Genomic DNA, 13,136 nt, shown 5'->3' with positions numbered 1-13,136 from the left:
TCCATTTTTAAAAAATATTATTTTTTACCAGCTTTGCCTGTCTGTCTTTTTGTTCTGGCTAATCTCTGGAACGGTTGGACCGATTTTGATGGAACTTAAACTGAAAGTTTGAGCAATGTTTTAAAATAAAAACATATTATACACTAACACTCATCTCATACTGTGAAATCAAATTAATTATTACAAATTATAATATTAAAATTTAGTTGTTATGTATTCTATGGAATTTAAGTCTATTTCATTGTCATTTCACTATTGACATTTGACATTGACAAATGACATACGTTTGTGGATACTGGATAACCACGACCTTTACTTGTTATTTTCACTGGTGTATGTTCTAATTGTAAGCATACTATTATTAAATAATAAGCAAAGCATTTCAAACGTATAAGATTTTATAATTTATAGGGGATGGATGGATGAAATTCATCATTTTTAATGGATTTTCAGATTTGTCTTATAACCTACAATACTTGAAATAGTTGGAGAGGAAAAGTTTTGTAAAAATGAAATTAACTCAAATTTTATTCCGTCGGAATCGTTTACCAAATGGTCATATTTTTCGAGGAAAAGACCGTTTAGTAAAAAGAGTTGAGCCAAAACATCTACGTGCTGTAGAAAATAACTTTGCAATTGAAGAGCAGAATATGTTTTATTTACGTCATCCATACCTGACTGAGGTAAGATTTTACCCAACATGAAAGCATTGATAATCGAACTTGAACAAGTAATTTATATTAACGGTAATCATTTTATTAAAACACGAAAAATCAATAAAATTTGCCCATTTTTACTTAGTTTAGTTCTCCGTGAAATACTGTAAAAAGTAATTGCATTTTTTGTTAACATTTCAGGCTGAAAGTTATGGACACTCTAGAGCTTTAGGCAAACAGGAACAAAGGAAAAAAACATTTGAAAATGTGACAAGAAGAATCTTCAAAGAAGATGTAACTCTTTATGAAAGATTTAAACATCTTAGGGTTAAAGAAAGCTGGGAGAATTAATATGTACCTGCAAAATATCTTTACTTAGTTAGATTAAAATAATAGTTTACAATAAGTTAAATAAAATTCTGAGTTCAAAGAGCTTCTTTCATTTAAATTTTTAAAACAGTTTTAAGACAACTTCACTAAAAAAAATTCTTACTTAAATCTGTACATGATTGATTGATGACAAACAAAAGACGCCTTATTGTGGCATATTATGTTATTTTTTAAACAAAGATAATATTTGAATACTAAATAGCCTATTTAATCACGAAAGATTAAAAACAAACACAACTTTGAATTAGGCACCATTGATGATAGCATATGGCTGATTTCGGTCACAGGTCACAGCACCCAATCAAATATGAGGCAGCCAGCCAACAAGTCACAAAATTATAGTTCTCATGTTTGTTTATTTCATGGGATGGCAAATAGTTACATTATTAATTAATTTAAGTTGGCACCCATAAAAATTTTCATTATTCCTTGCATCTCTAATGCCCCACCAACTTTGGGACCTATGTTATTTTTAATATGTTCCTTGGGCCTGAAATTCAATTGCCTTGCCCTTCAAACAATATAATTATACAAACATAATGATACAAAGTATTATTTGGCCGTAGAATATATGACATGTACAAGTAACTACTACCTTTTTTTTTTTTTTTTTTTTACGTTGGAAAAACGCTTTACGCGCTTCCCCCACGTGATGGAAAGTGGGGGGGGGTGTGGGACTCCCCGGTTTCCTGAACGCCTAGTGCGCCCAGGTCCACCGGGTTTACCCACTAAAAAACCATCGGTACCCTCTCCGTCTTTCGGTGGGCGCCACGGGATCGCTTGCGCATGCTACCGTAACAAGTAACTACTACCTATCTCGATGGCCTTTCTTTTTTTTTCGCTGGAAATACGAATTACGACGAAACGTGGAAGGGGTATGTGGGACTCCCCGGTTCCCTGGACGCCGGGTGCGCCCAGGTCCACCGTGTTTACCCATTAAAAAACCAGCGGTACCCTCTCCATCTTTCGGCGGGCACCACGGGATTACTTACGCATGCTACCGTAACCCCGACGGCTTCAGGGCCAACAAGGAATCAGGCATAAAGGCAATGTAACAGCAAATCCGACCCAATCGACGAGTTCATGAGCAGAATCAACAACTTTACTTGGTTTCCGAGGTACACTGGGTGTCACTAAGAATTTTTCCACGGAAAACACCTATAACTTTTAACGGCTTGACTTGCAGGTCGGATATATAAGACCAGCGAGGCAGTCAATTGACGCATTACCAATGTGGACTACATATAAAGAGTGAAATAGTGTGGTATCTATACAAATAAATTGGAATGTACGTCTGTTATTTCAAAGATACTGCCTCTTTATATAGCTATTTTAGATATATCAAAACCAAAATTAAATGTTTTTGCCTGTATTTTTGTAACTTTGCATGGCGTTTAACCAATTAAGACCAAATTTAACCAATTTTCCAAAGGATGTAAATACTACTACTACTTTTTTCTTTTTATTTGTTGCTCAAAGTAGGCAGAAGTAGTGGCAGTCACGTCACAGTAGCATGCATTATATCCATTCCTTCGATTGGAATAGGAAATAGGTTGACTGTCTGAATGGTTGAGGCAATACTCAAAGGGGGCCCTACGATCCAACCTCTGGGTGGATACGAGTAATTCTTTGTATTTCAGTTGTATAGAGACGCCAATGCCTTGAAAATTGCACTTACACTTTATTATTGGTTGGTTGTTATTATGCGGCAAACAGTCTAAACGTGCACGTGCGTTCATTGAGAGTGTAACTATATACGTACTTTCTGTCTAATATTTCAATGATTACACCAAATTTGGAGCGTAATTCGATTAATTTTGAACATATCTAATTCCATAGATTATCTTGAATAAAATAACGTAATACTATGCAAGTAAGGTTTGATGGGCGTTTAAAGAAACAAATTTATAATATTATACATATATTTTAATTACAATACAAGAACATCACAATTAATTCTTATTAAATAAATATATCTAATGTAACTTTATTAAGCCTAAACACACCTTGATAACATATCACAATAAGGTGCGCTATAAAATCGTTAGACCTTACAAAGGATAAATAACAGTATTAATTTTTAAAAAACATCAATGGATTCAAACAAAAAAAAAGATTTATTTTCATTATTTATTTGTCTAGATAAAACTTATAATTGTGTGGGTATACAAAATAAAACAAACAATCATAAGCACATAATTTAGAAATCTTACTAATTTGATATGATAAACAAAAAGCCACGTTTTAAAATCTTAAATGTACATCCAATGTACAACTTAGGAAGAATAAATAGTTCCTATGATCATTCAGAAGAGTCACCGGTCCACTATGGGAAACACACTATACTAAAAAAAAAAATTAAATTAACCAATATAGTTTAAGATGTTATAATTTTCGGGTTACTTTTTTTTAACGAGACTTACCCGTTTTCCTATATTGAGATATTTGTTGTATTACGATCTTTATACATTAGTTTACACAAGAAGATTAAATGGGAATAATATAGAAGACTACTTGCAAGAAAACTTCAATTTGTCACCAGAGGATATGGCTACTGTGGTCTCCTACATTCAAAGAAACTTGATGTCTAAATGTAACGAACGCTGGAGAAATGCATCACGGAAAAGAGAATGCTTTGAAAGTAAGAGCGTCGACTGGTTAAATGGTGAATTTCGTGTTCCACTGGAGTGTCGAGTCACAGTTATACCTAATACGTCAGGAAGCAGTGCAGGTGGCAGACCATCGAAACCATACGATTTCCTCAGAAAAACCAAGAAACGAAAAAACAATGGAATTAATACAAGAGTACGGATTGGATTGTGTGCTCAATGCATATGCTCAGGAGTTACGGTCTATAGGTGAGACGGAGGAGGCCACAATTGTTAATATGATACGAACTGCGTAAAAAAATAATAAGAAAAAGTTACTTAAATTTATAACTGAAAAACCCTGAAGACGAAAAAATTGGCGAATATTAGTATAGTTTATGCGCTACTGCACAATTGTACGTAAGAAATTATATGTGGTATAATATGCCTTCTTCAGTACATAAGATTTTAATAGATGGAGAAAGTATAATTAAACATTTCGCTGTTCTGCCTATTGGTAATTTATTTGAGGATGCCCAAGAATCTCGTAATAAAGATTACAAAAATATACTATTATATCACGCTAGAAAGTGCTCAAGATCCGCGACGAATGAAGACGTGTTTCGTGGTCTTCTGTTTACATCAGATCCATATATATCAAGTATCAGAAAACCAACAATCAATATATCCAAGGAACTGTTAGACGAAGCTTGTTTGTTTGTTTGAAGACATGTTTTTTTCTATTTTATGTAGTAAATTTATTAGACCCTTGTTACTTACTATAATTTATTATCGATTGTACAAATATATGAAGAATACGATAAATTAGTTTAATATCATAAAACTATATTTATATGTAAAAAAAAAAATTAGTAAACTTTGTTTATGTATGAAAAAGTGTAGTCATTACTTTTGTATTATTTTTTAAATGTTTTTTAATAAAAAATTTAGAACAAATGTTTCTTCATTTGAAATAATATATATTAAGGAAACTACATACCAAATTTCAGCCATTTATATAAATCGATAACAAAGTTACAGATTTTTGAGACGCAAAACAAGCTTTCGCGCCACTTTGCGGCGCACCACACCCTGAGTGAGTGTGCCGCGGGGGGGCCCCAGAGGAACTCCTTGGCGGCGTCTATAGGCGGAGACCTCTCGCTGTCGAGCATCGTCAACGAAATGCTCGATAGCGAGACTTGTTGGTCGGAGATGCGCTCCTTCTGCGAAAACGTGATGTCGCAGAAGGAAGCCGCGGAGCGGGAGCGGGAAGAGGATTCCACTGCAGACCCGCTTCGCCGTAGACGACCGGGGAGGAGGAAAAGGCGCTATGCGCACCTTCTCCCCTCTCCAATAGGCGCCGCAGGGACCAGGGAGGTCTGAGTACCTCGAGAATCCCCCCTAGGTGTTGGAGGCCCGCATAGGCGGGCCGACCGTCAGGGCGTCACGGTAGCATGCGTAAGCGATCCCGTGGCGCCCACCGAAAGACGGAGAGGGTACCGCTGGTTTTTTAGTAGGTAAACCCAGTGGACCTTGGCGCACTCAGCATCCAGGAAACTGGGGAGTTCCGCGCCCCACTCACTTTGCATCACGTGGGGGAGCGCTTAAAGAGTTTTTCCAGCGAGAGAAAAAAAAATAAGAGTCATCAGGGCAAAGTGAATACAAGCAAGTTTTGTCCGAAGAAAGCGATTTCATATCAGATGCGAATCTTTTTATTGCTTCACTTGTACCCATTAAACTCATAGAAGAGACAAGTAATATTGTTATTTAGAAAAATGATGAAATCATCCGTAAGATATTGCAAACCTATAGTGATAGACTTTGCCAAAGAAACTCCTGAAAAAACCGCGTCTGTTGTGGCTGATATCAATAATCAAATTAAAAACCTGTCTCCTTCCGTGATAAATAAGAATGGTGAAGTAATTAAAATTACTCATAACCTATTTTAAACCATGATTGATGGTAAAGTAGCAAAAAATTTTAATGAAACTCCTTCAAGCGCTTCTTGTACAATTTGTGGTGCTACTCCTCGGCAAATGAATAACCTAGAGGCAGTTAGGACACGAGATGAGAATAAAAGTTTATTTCAATATGGACTGTCAACACTACACGCTTGGATTAGAAGTATGGAGATGATTTTACACATTTCCTATAACTTGTCTTTCCAAAAGTGGTCTGGCACTACACCAGAAAATTAAAAAAAACAAAGACGAAAAGAAAAACCTGGTACAAAAGCGGTTTAGCGAGGAAATGGAACTGCACATTGATAAACCTCGACAAGGTACTGGAAATAGTAATTACGGAAACACAGCTCGGAGTATTTTTCAGAATTACTCCAGACATTACAGGTGTTGACGTAGAACTTATAAAACGAATGTACATTATACTACAAACGATGTAATCTGGAATGGCTTGGTGGAATGGAGTACCGCCCAACTGTACGTAAATAGAATAAATAGAATAATTATATTTATAATCAGTATTATATGCCTACCTTCGTACATGAAATACTTATTCACGGAGAAAAAATCATTGAGAACTATGCTTTGTTACCTATCGGACAATTGTCCGAAGACGCTCAAGAATCCCGCGACAAAAATTACAAAAAGTTTACACATCATCACTCTAGAAAGTGTTCAAGAGCGGCTACCAATACAGACGTGTTCCATACCTAATTGTACACTTCTGATCCATATATATCAAGTTTGAAAAATACCTCAGAAACAATATCGAAAGAACTTTTCGATGAAGCCAAGTCCCTTCTTGCTGTCAACGAAAATCTGTAGGAGCTTGTTGAATTTTGTGCATTATTTTGTATTTTTTCTTATAAATGCATGTATTTTTTTTAATTTTGAAATAAATTAATAAATATAATTTTCAAAATTATTATTTTTTCCATTAAGCCTTATACTTTCACGAACATAATATATGTGTGCAAAATTACAGATCATTTAGTTTTGAAATAACTAGGATACAAGGTTTCGAGACGAAACATACGAGATTTTCCCATAGTGCGATTCCATTACGTGATACAATACAAATTTTAAAACAATACAAAGAACGTATAGCACATTTCAAATTTTTTGTTTATTTTGTAGTGAGTCAACGTTTTATCTAGACAAATGACAAAAACCCTGTTGCTTAATTATAGACCATTTAATTACGAACATGTTTTACAAGCCTTTTATTCAATATTTTGTTTACAAACTTACTCATTCATATAAAAAAACAAAATGCACATTATTATTAAAATGCTGTCAAGTGAGATTTTGAGGTGATCGATTTAACTTTTTGGCATTTAGTATCAAAGATAAGTATATAAGCTTGGAGACTTTATTATCTGATACATACTTTCTGTAATTAACTGTTCGATTGATTGTGAAACTTCTATTATTAAATAACTTTCGTAATATTTATAAATATAACGTCGATTCATTTGTGTACAATGGGCGGATCAGGTGTGAAAAACTTACGTATCTTGAAATATTTAGCGCTTCGTCATCGACTTGTGCTATGGCAATTATCGCTAGACATGAAACCGATATACATATTATAAAAAACTTTAAAATATGAATTCAAACGACTCACACGAATAGTTTCGTATCGATTTCTCACGACTGGAAAACTGATTTCAAAAACCAACCTAGTCGAATCTAAATGGTTACGATCTACACAACCGAAACGATTCTGAATCGATTCAAAAATCTGACACCGGTAAAAATCCGCTTTCTTATTCTCATAAAATAAAAACAATTTCACTTCATAACGTGTTTGTTTAGAATGAAGTAGTTTAGTTTATAAAAAATAGTTGTTGCATATATTAAAAACAAAAAGAAATTACTTAAAAGTTGCCGATATATATATAAAACTCTTCTGATAGTTCTAAGTCTAGATTAATACGCGAAGGAAAATCACGCAAATCTCTATTCGATTGTAAGTTGTTTGTAAAAGTTCTTGATAAAACGCGGCTTGCGTTAAAAATATTATAATTTGTGCGCGGTTTAATATTATTAATGCCGTATCTTTACCGTTTTGATTGTACTCTCTGTCCGTATAATACCGACCAAAGTTACATTGAAAAAGACCTTACATAGGTTCTTGTCAATGAAACTTATTTTTTATGCCCTTGATTCAGTTAATGCCATTGACATTTGTAAGATCTATTTATTACCTCTTTCATAGTTTAACTTGAAATAGTTTCAAGTAATATTTTACATAAACTGTTAGCTATTTTCAACAATTATGAAGTATACCGGATGGCGCACAGTGAACGTATAGTAATGTGTTACACAAATTCTTTTGTAATGTCCTTGATATATGGATCAAGGAAATACGATGAAAACTGGTTCATTATCAAATTCTATTTACCACATATATTATCAGATATTTTACATCGATATAATCCATAGACTATATCGAAACGGGATTACATACATATAATAGTATATTTATCAACATAAATTATTACAATAAAACACTTAAGTGTTTATTTACTCAAAATATACACATAAATCTGCAACTATAAATATTCATATTTTTTAAAGCATTGAATATATGCAAATTTAACTTATATATTATATAGAAAAAAAGCAAATATATTTTTAAAACTAAATACTATAATAATGAATAAATAATACTGACTTTTGTACATCAATGTATTATTTGTTTTTAATTAATACTCTTTGTCCATGCAAATGGATCGCCCTTTAAATCGTTTTTGTATAGCGACTTACCCTGATACAGAAGTTCGGCAAACTGCGAAACGACCGGATCCCTCATGCACGACGCGACCGATATAACTTTGCCCGATTCATTGAAGAAGAATATTACAAATTTAAGCGCCGCAACATCACCCTCTATTTGGAAGTCAGATGACTTTCCACAGCCCGCGTAACGAATCGACTTTCCAAACAGCATAGTCCAGAAATAGGGTACTGTTCTCAAAGGTGTCTCCTTTTTCAAAATGTTTTTAGCAGCAACCAGACCGTGGTATTGTGCCAAGCCGACGTGTCCGATAGCCATTTGTTTATTTTCGAGAGCGAATACTGGTGCATAAGCTATATCACCTCCTGCATATATATTTTTAATGTTTGTTTCTAATTTATCATTTACATTGACGGAACCATTTGATTCTAGTGCGATGTTGCTATCTTTTAGGAAGTCGGTATAAAAAGTACTTCCCACGCCCAAAATTAGCATATCAGCAGGAAGTGTTTGACCATTAGCCAGTTCGACTGATTTTATGATACCGTTATCGCCGTTGCATTTTGTTATTGTGGTTTCAAAATAAAATTTCACACCGTTATCTTCAAATAGCTTGAGTAGACTCTGACCTATCTCTTTACCAAATATTTGGCCAAGTGGGAAAGTATCCTTTCCGACGACCGTCATAGATTTAGCTTTTGATACGCACGAAGAAGCCGACTCTAACCCAATAAAGCTTAAACCTAAAACAACAACTTCTTTGTCTTTCTCCGAACCCAATGTTTTTAGTATATTAACAGAATCTTCGAAGTTTCTTACAGTGTAGATATTTTTCAGATTTATACCAGGGATATCGGGAACACGCGGTTTGCATCCGGTAGCGAGATACAAAGAACTAAAGGGGAGTTTCGAGCCGTTGCTTAATTCAACAGTATTATTTTCTGTGTTAACCTTCGTTGCTTCTACGCCTTTGAGAACTTCGATGTTAGCATTTTGGTAATACTCTTGTGACCTAGCTTGAAGTTTCTCTATGTCCGTTGCTGTGCCGATCTTTGACACTTTAATTCTGTCGTATGGGAGGTAATTTTCTTTGGCGACGAGAGTAATACGACCTTTGAATCCCTCACTCCGCAGGGTCTCAGCACAAGTAGCTCCAGACGGCCCGCCGCCTACGATCACTACAGACGATTCGTTACACGGCGATACCATTCCCATATCTCGTATACGCTTGTTTGACTTCAAATCACTGATTTTTGCTCTTACCTGAAATTTAAAATGTGATAATATTAAAAAAATAATTAACATTATTATTTATTAAAATAATAAAATTATCAAATATATATCAATTTTGTATATTTTATAGCCGTACGAATAATTCTGGACGAAAACAGCTTTAAGTCATTCCAAATTTGAAAAAGGCGAGAAACATACTAATTATTCATTTTATCTTGCAATGAAGATATAATAAATAACAATATGTTTAAAGCGTTTATATTTTTTCTATAAATTTTAATCTTTTAGAGTTAAATATATAATTATCTCGTTAGCAATGAGAGGGAGATAATTTTATATACCAATATTTTCATTGTCAATCATCAATGTCTGATTTCCTAAAACGTTTTATAGTAGTTATTGATTATATTATATTATAAATAAATATTGTACAGACGGGTAAAAGAAGTTTCAGGATTTACATTATTTTAAGGAAAATTATTTTACGGAAGAATAGGTTGAATTATATGTATGATAATATTTTATTACGAGATTCTTATCACAATATCATGTGTGATTTTAATCACCTGTGGATAAAAATGCGATTTAATTTTATTGGAATTAAAATATTTCAATGGAATCTAAATTCGTATTGTTAAGGAAAGGAACACGGTCGAATTTATGGTGATTAATAGCCATAAATTAATAAATAGGTGACTAATAGCAAACAATGCCATGAGTCAAATACAGAATAAAATCTTTATTAATAAGTCTTGCGAGTATTTGACCGTCACTTCTCACCGGATTTGCAAATGAATACCTGTTTTAACTTAGTAACCTAGATCTCTAGTTTATTGTTCGACACGCTTCGTCTATAATAATCTTTGGTCTGAGGAAAATAGTTGTACATTATTCTATGATCTAAGTTTATGACATCATCGTTTATACGATAATAGCATGAGTAAAATTTTTTGTCGTACTTGGCAAGTAGGTCAGACTTGCGAAGAAAATTATTCACGAAACAATACATAAGAACTAACTAATATGATGTCATGCATTTATCAAAAATTTGTTATAGTTAAGTACGATAACATTCTTGCATAAGATAATGTGTCGCACCTTTTTTTTTAAGTAACTTGAAGGTCGGCTGTTTTACACAGTCTATTAAATTCGGTCGACTTATTAAGAATACAGTTGCATAAAAAAATGAACACAACGTCCTTCAGAGAGACAGCAACACAGACAATATAAGCTGGTGCTACTTTTTGAAATGAGAATAGATCGATTTACTACAACTCCCAAGACAAATCTGAATTATTATGGTCGCAATCCTTCCACTTTTTTACACACGATAGCCGTGGTGGGCATGTAGTTTTAACCATGTCGGTTCAGACGGTACATAAAAAAAAGTTATCATATACGGTATTAACGAGTTTGCTATTCCATATACAATTATTACTATCAAATAACTCGTTCAAGGAAAACCTATAGGTACATATTATGAAACTAATATTATAATATGAAATTATAAACAAGGTCGATGACGTAATTTTTTTAACACGTTTGTTTATAGGCACATCCGTTTTGAAAGGTAAATAAACATTCGTATTTACCTGTTTAACTGAAATAAAATCTCATGAATGATATTTCAAAAATAAATTGATGTGTTTATTTTCGGACTTATTCTGTATATTGTAACGATGGACGTGATTCTTCACTTCACATAATACTTTTATATTCAAGACAATATATATCATTTAAACAAATTTTTTGCGTACTTTAATATGTAATACTAAAGAGTATTTTATTTTCATTGTAGTAAAGGAGTTCACTAAAAAATTAAAACTAAACAAACGATAATTAAGCTATACACTATAAACAAACATACAAATATAACGTAAATTGTTGACGCTATAGTTTAGCCATATAGACGAAATTGTAGGCGTAAACTGTAGGCCATAAAGTAAATAGGTATATTTGATATATTATAATCATTTCTCGATCTATAACATATAAAACATATCAATGTTGTATAATTTATGAGATATGGTTAATTATGTTAACATAATCACAAATATATCTATATCTATAAATCTCGCATATATATTGTAATTTAAAGCAGAAATTCAAGAATGTAAGGTGAATTATATATTTGTACTTAAGTATTTGCAAAATTTAGATGGAATCACATTTTTTTTTGATATTTTATTTGAGACAAAATATCAGACTAATTAAGATAAGATATGTAGGTGTTAATAAATATTGCAACTTAAATAATCATTATTATGATAATTAATTTGTAATCTATCACAAAAGTAATAATTATTTAGGGTCAGGTAAAAAAGTAAAAAGCTTCACTTGAACTTACCTTGACCTCTCCCTTTTGAGATACTGTAACTTGATAGCATGGTAGGGAATCAAAACCAGGAAAATCTTCTATGTCTCCTGTTTTTAAGTTAAAGCATGCTCCATGCCAGGGACATCTCACTCGACCATCCCCAAGAGCTCCAGAAACTAAGGGTGCCCCATAATGGGTGCACTTTGTGCCCACAGCGCTAAACTCCCCTTTCTGTTTCACAAGCAATACTTTTCCTTCCTCTCCTATGTCGAACACTTTCATCTCATTTTCATTGAGATCATTAACCTTGCACACAACTGATTCGACATACTGACTACTTGACTCTGTAGAGGAAATTGTACCACCTAAAACAAAAATAATATAAAATTTGGAACATTTTATGTTAATACTTTTAACTTAGTATTTTTAAGTCTGGTTGTTGACTGAACATATTATTATAGTCTGTGAATATAATATATGCATTTGTTTAAGTTTATTTGGAGTAAATATAATTTTATTTTAATGAAAAACAAAGCACCTATGCACTTATTATTACATGGGTGGTTTTAATATCTCATAGGAGGAGTTAGGTGCCGAAAATTTTATATTTTCTATAAAATTCTTCTAGAATTTTATAGAAAATATAAAATTTTCGGTAAATATCTTTCAGACACTGTACTGACTATGTTTACTGTCGATTATTTATAAATATTTATCAACAATTTCAAATCGCAACTGCCTTCAAATCTAAGCGCAGTGCTAAGCTAAGTGCAGCCTTTGAGAAATTAAAATGCACGCATATTAAGTTTGACTAATAAGGTAGGTATTTAGTTAATAAAAACTTATAAAATATTATTACTTACGGCTTTCTGAATTATTTTTTGGCTGCCCACTGTTAGGTGAATAGGACCTGGAGTATGAACTTCCCATTTTTGTGCCTGTTGCAGGTAATTTATTAAGTTTTAGAAATATATTAATTATAAAAAATATTTCTTACGCATTAAAAATTATAACCTTATTTTGAATAATAATTTAGATTTAGTTTAGAATGTTTTACTTAATAAAAATAATGCAGGGACTTATAAGTAATTTATTTAAAAAAGAGAAAGGATCACCTTGAGCAATTCTCTTTACGACCTTATTCACAATGCGACAGCTGTTGAATAAAAACATATTTATATGAAGTTAACAGGTGTTGCGAGTATCAAAAAAATAAATAAATGAATATACTGACATTTATTATTTGCT

At 32.8% G+C, this 13,136-nt stretch overlaps 1 protein-coding gene and 1 long non-coding RNA gene across 3 annotated transcripts; one reads left to right on the top strand and one right to left on the bottom strand.

Annotated features, from left to right (window-relative positions):
• The first annotated feature begins 453 nt into the window (after nt 1–453).
• On the top strand, nt 454–1,086 carry LOC124532912. The gene is made up of 2 exons (XR_006966674.1): nt 454–683; nt 858–1,086. It is a non-coding gene; the product is annotated as an uncharacterized LOC124532912 (long non-coding RNA).
• Nucleotides 1,087–8,203: 7,117 nt separating this feature from the next.
• Nucleotides 8,204–13,091, bottom strand: LOC124532765 (apoptosis-inducing factor 3). Of its 2 annotated transcripts, none has more exons than XM_047107827.1 (4): nt 12,903–13,040; nt 12,752–12,826; nt 11,919–12,253; nt 8,204–9,601 (listed from the first exon to the last, which is right to left on the bottom strand). In XM_047107827.1, the coding sequence occupies exons 2-4, from the start codon at nt 12,816–12,818 to the stop codon at nt 8,303–8,305; spliced, it is 1,701 nt and encodes a 566-aa protein (XP_046963783.1). In that variant the 5' UTR covers nt 12,819–12,826; nt 12,903–13,040; the 3' UTR covers nt 8,204–8,302. The 2 variants fall into 2 exon arrangements, with proteins under 2 accessions (XP_046963783.1, XP_046963782.1); XM_047107826.1 differs by having other exon boundaries at nt 8,206–9,601; nt 13,004–13,091.
• Nucleotides 13,092–13,136: the final 45 nt, after the last annotated feature.

Source organism: Vanessa cardui, chromosome 10 (genome assembly GCF_905220365.1).
Source record: "Vanessa cardui chromosome 10, ilVanCard2.1, whole genome shotgun sequence".
NCBI lineage: Eukaryota > Metazoa > Arthropoda > Insecta > Lepidoptera > Nymphalidae > Vanessa > Vanessa cardui.
Note: the sequence above shows the minus strand (reverse complement) of the source record. Positions and strands in the feature narration are given on the sequence as shown.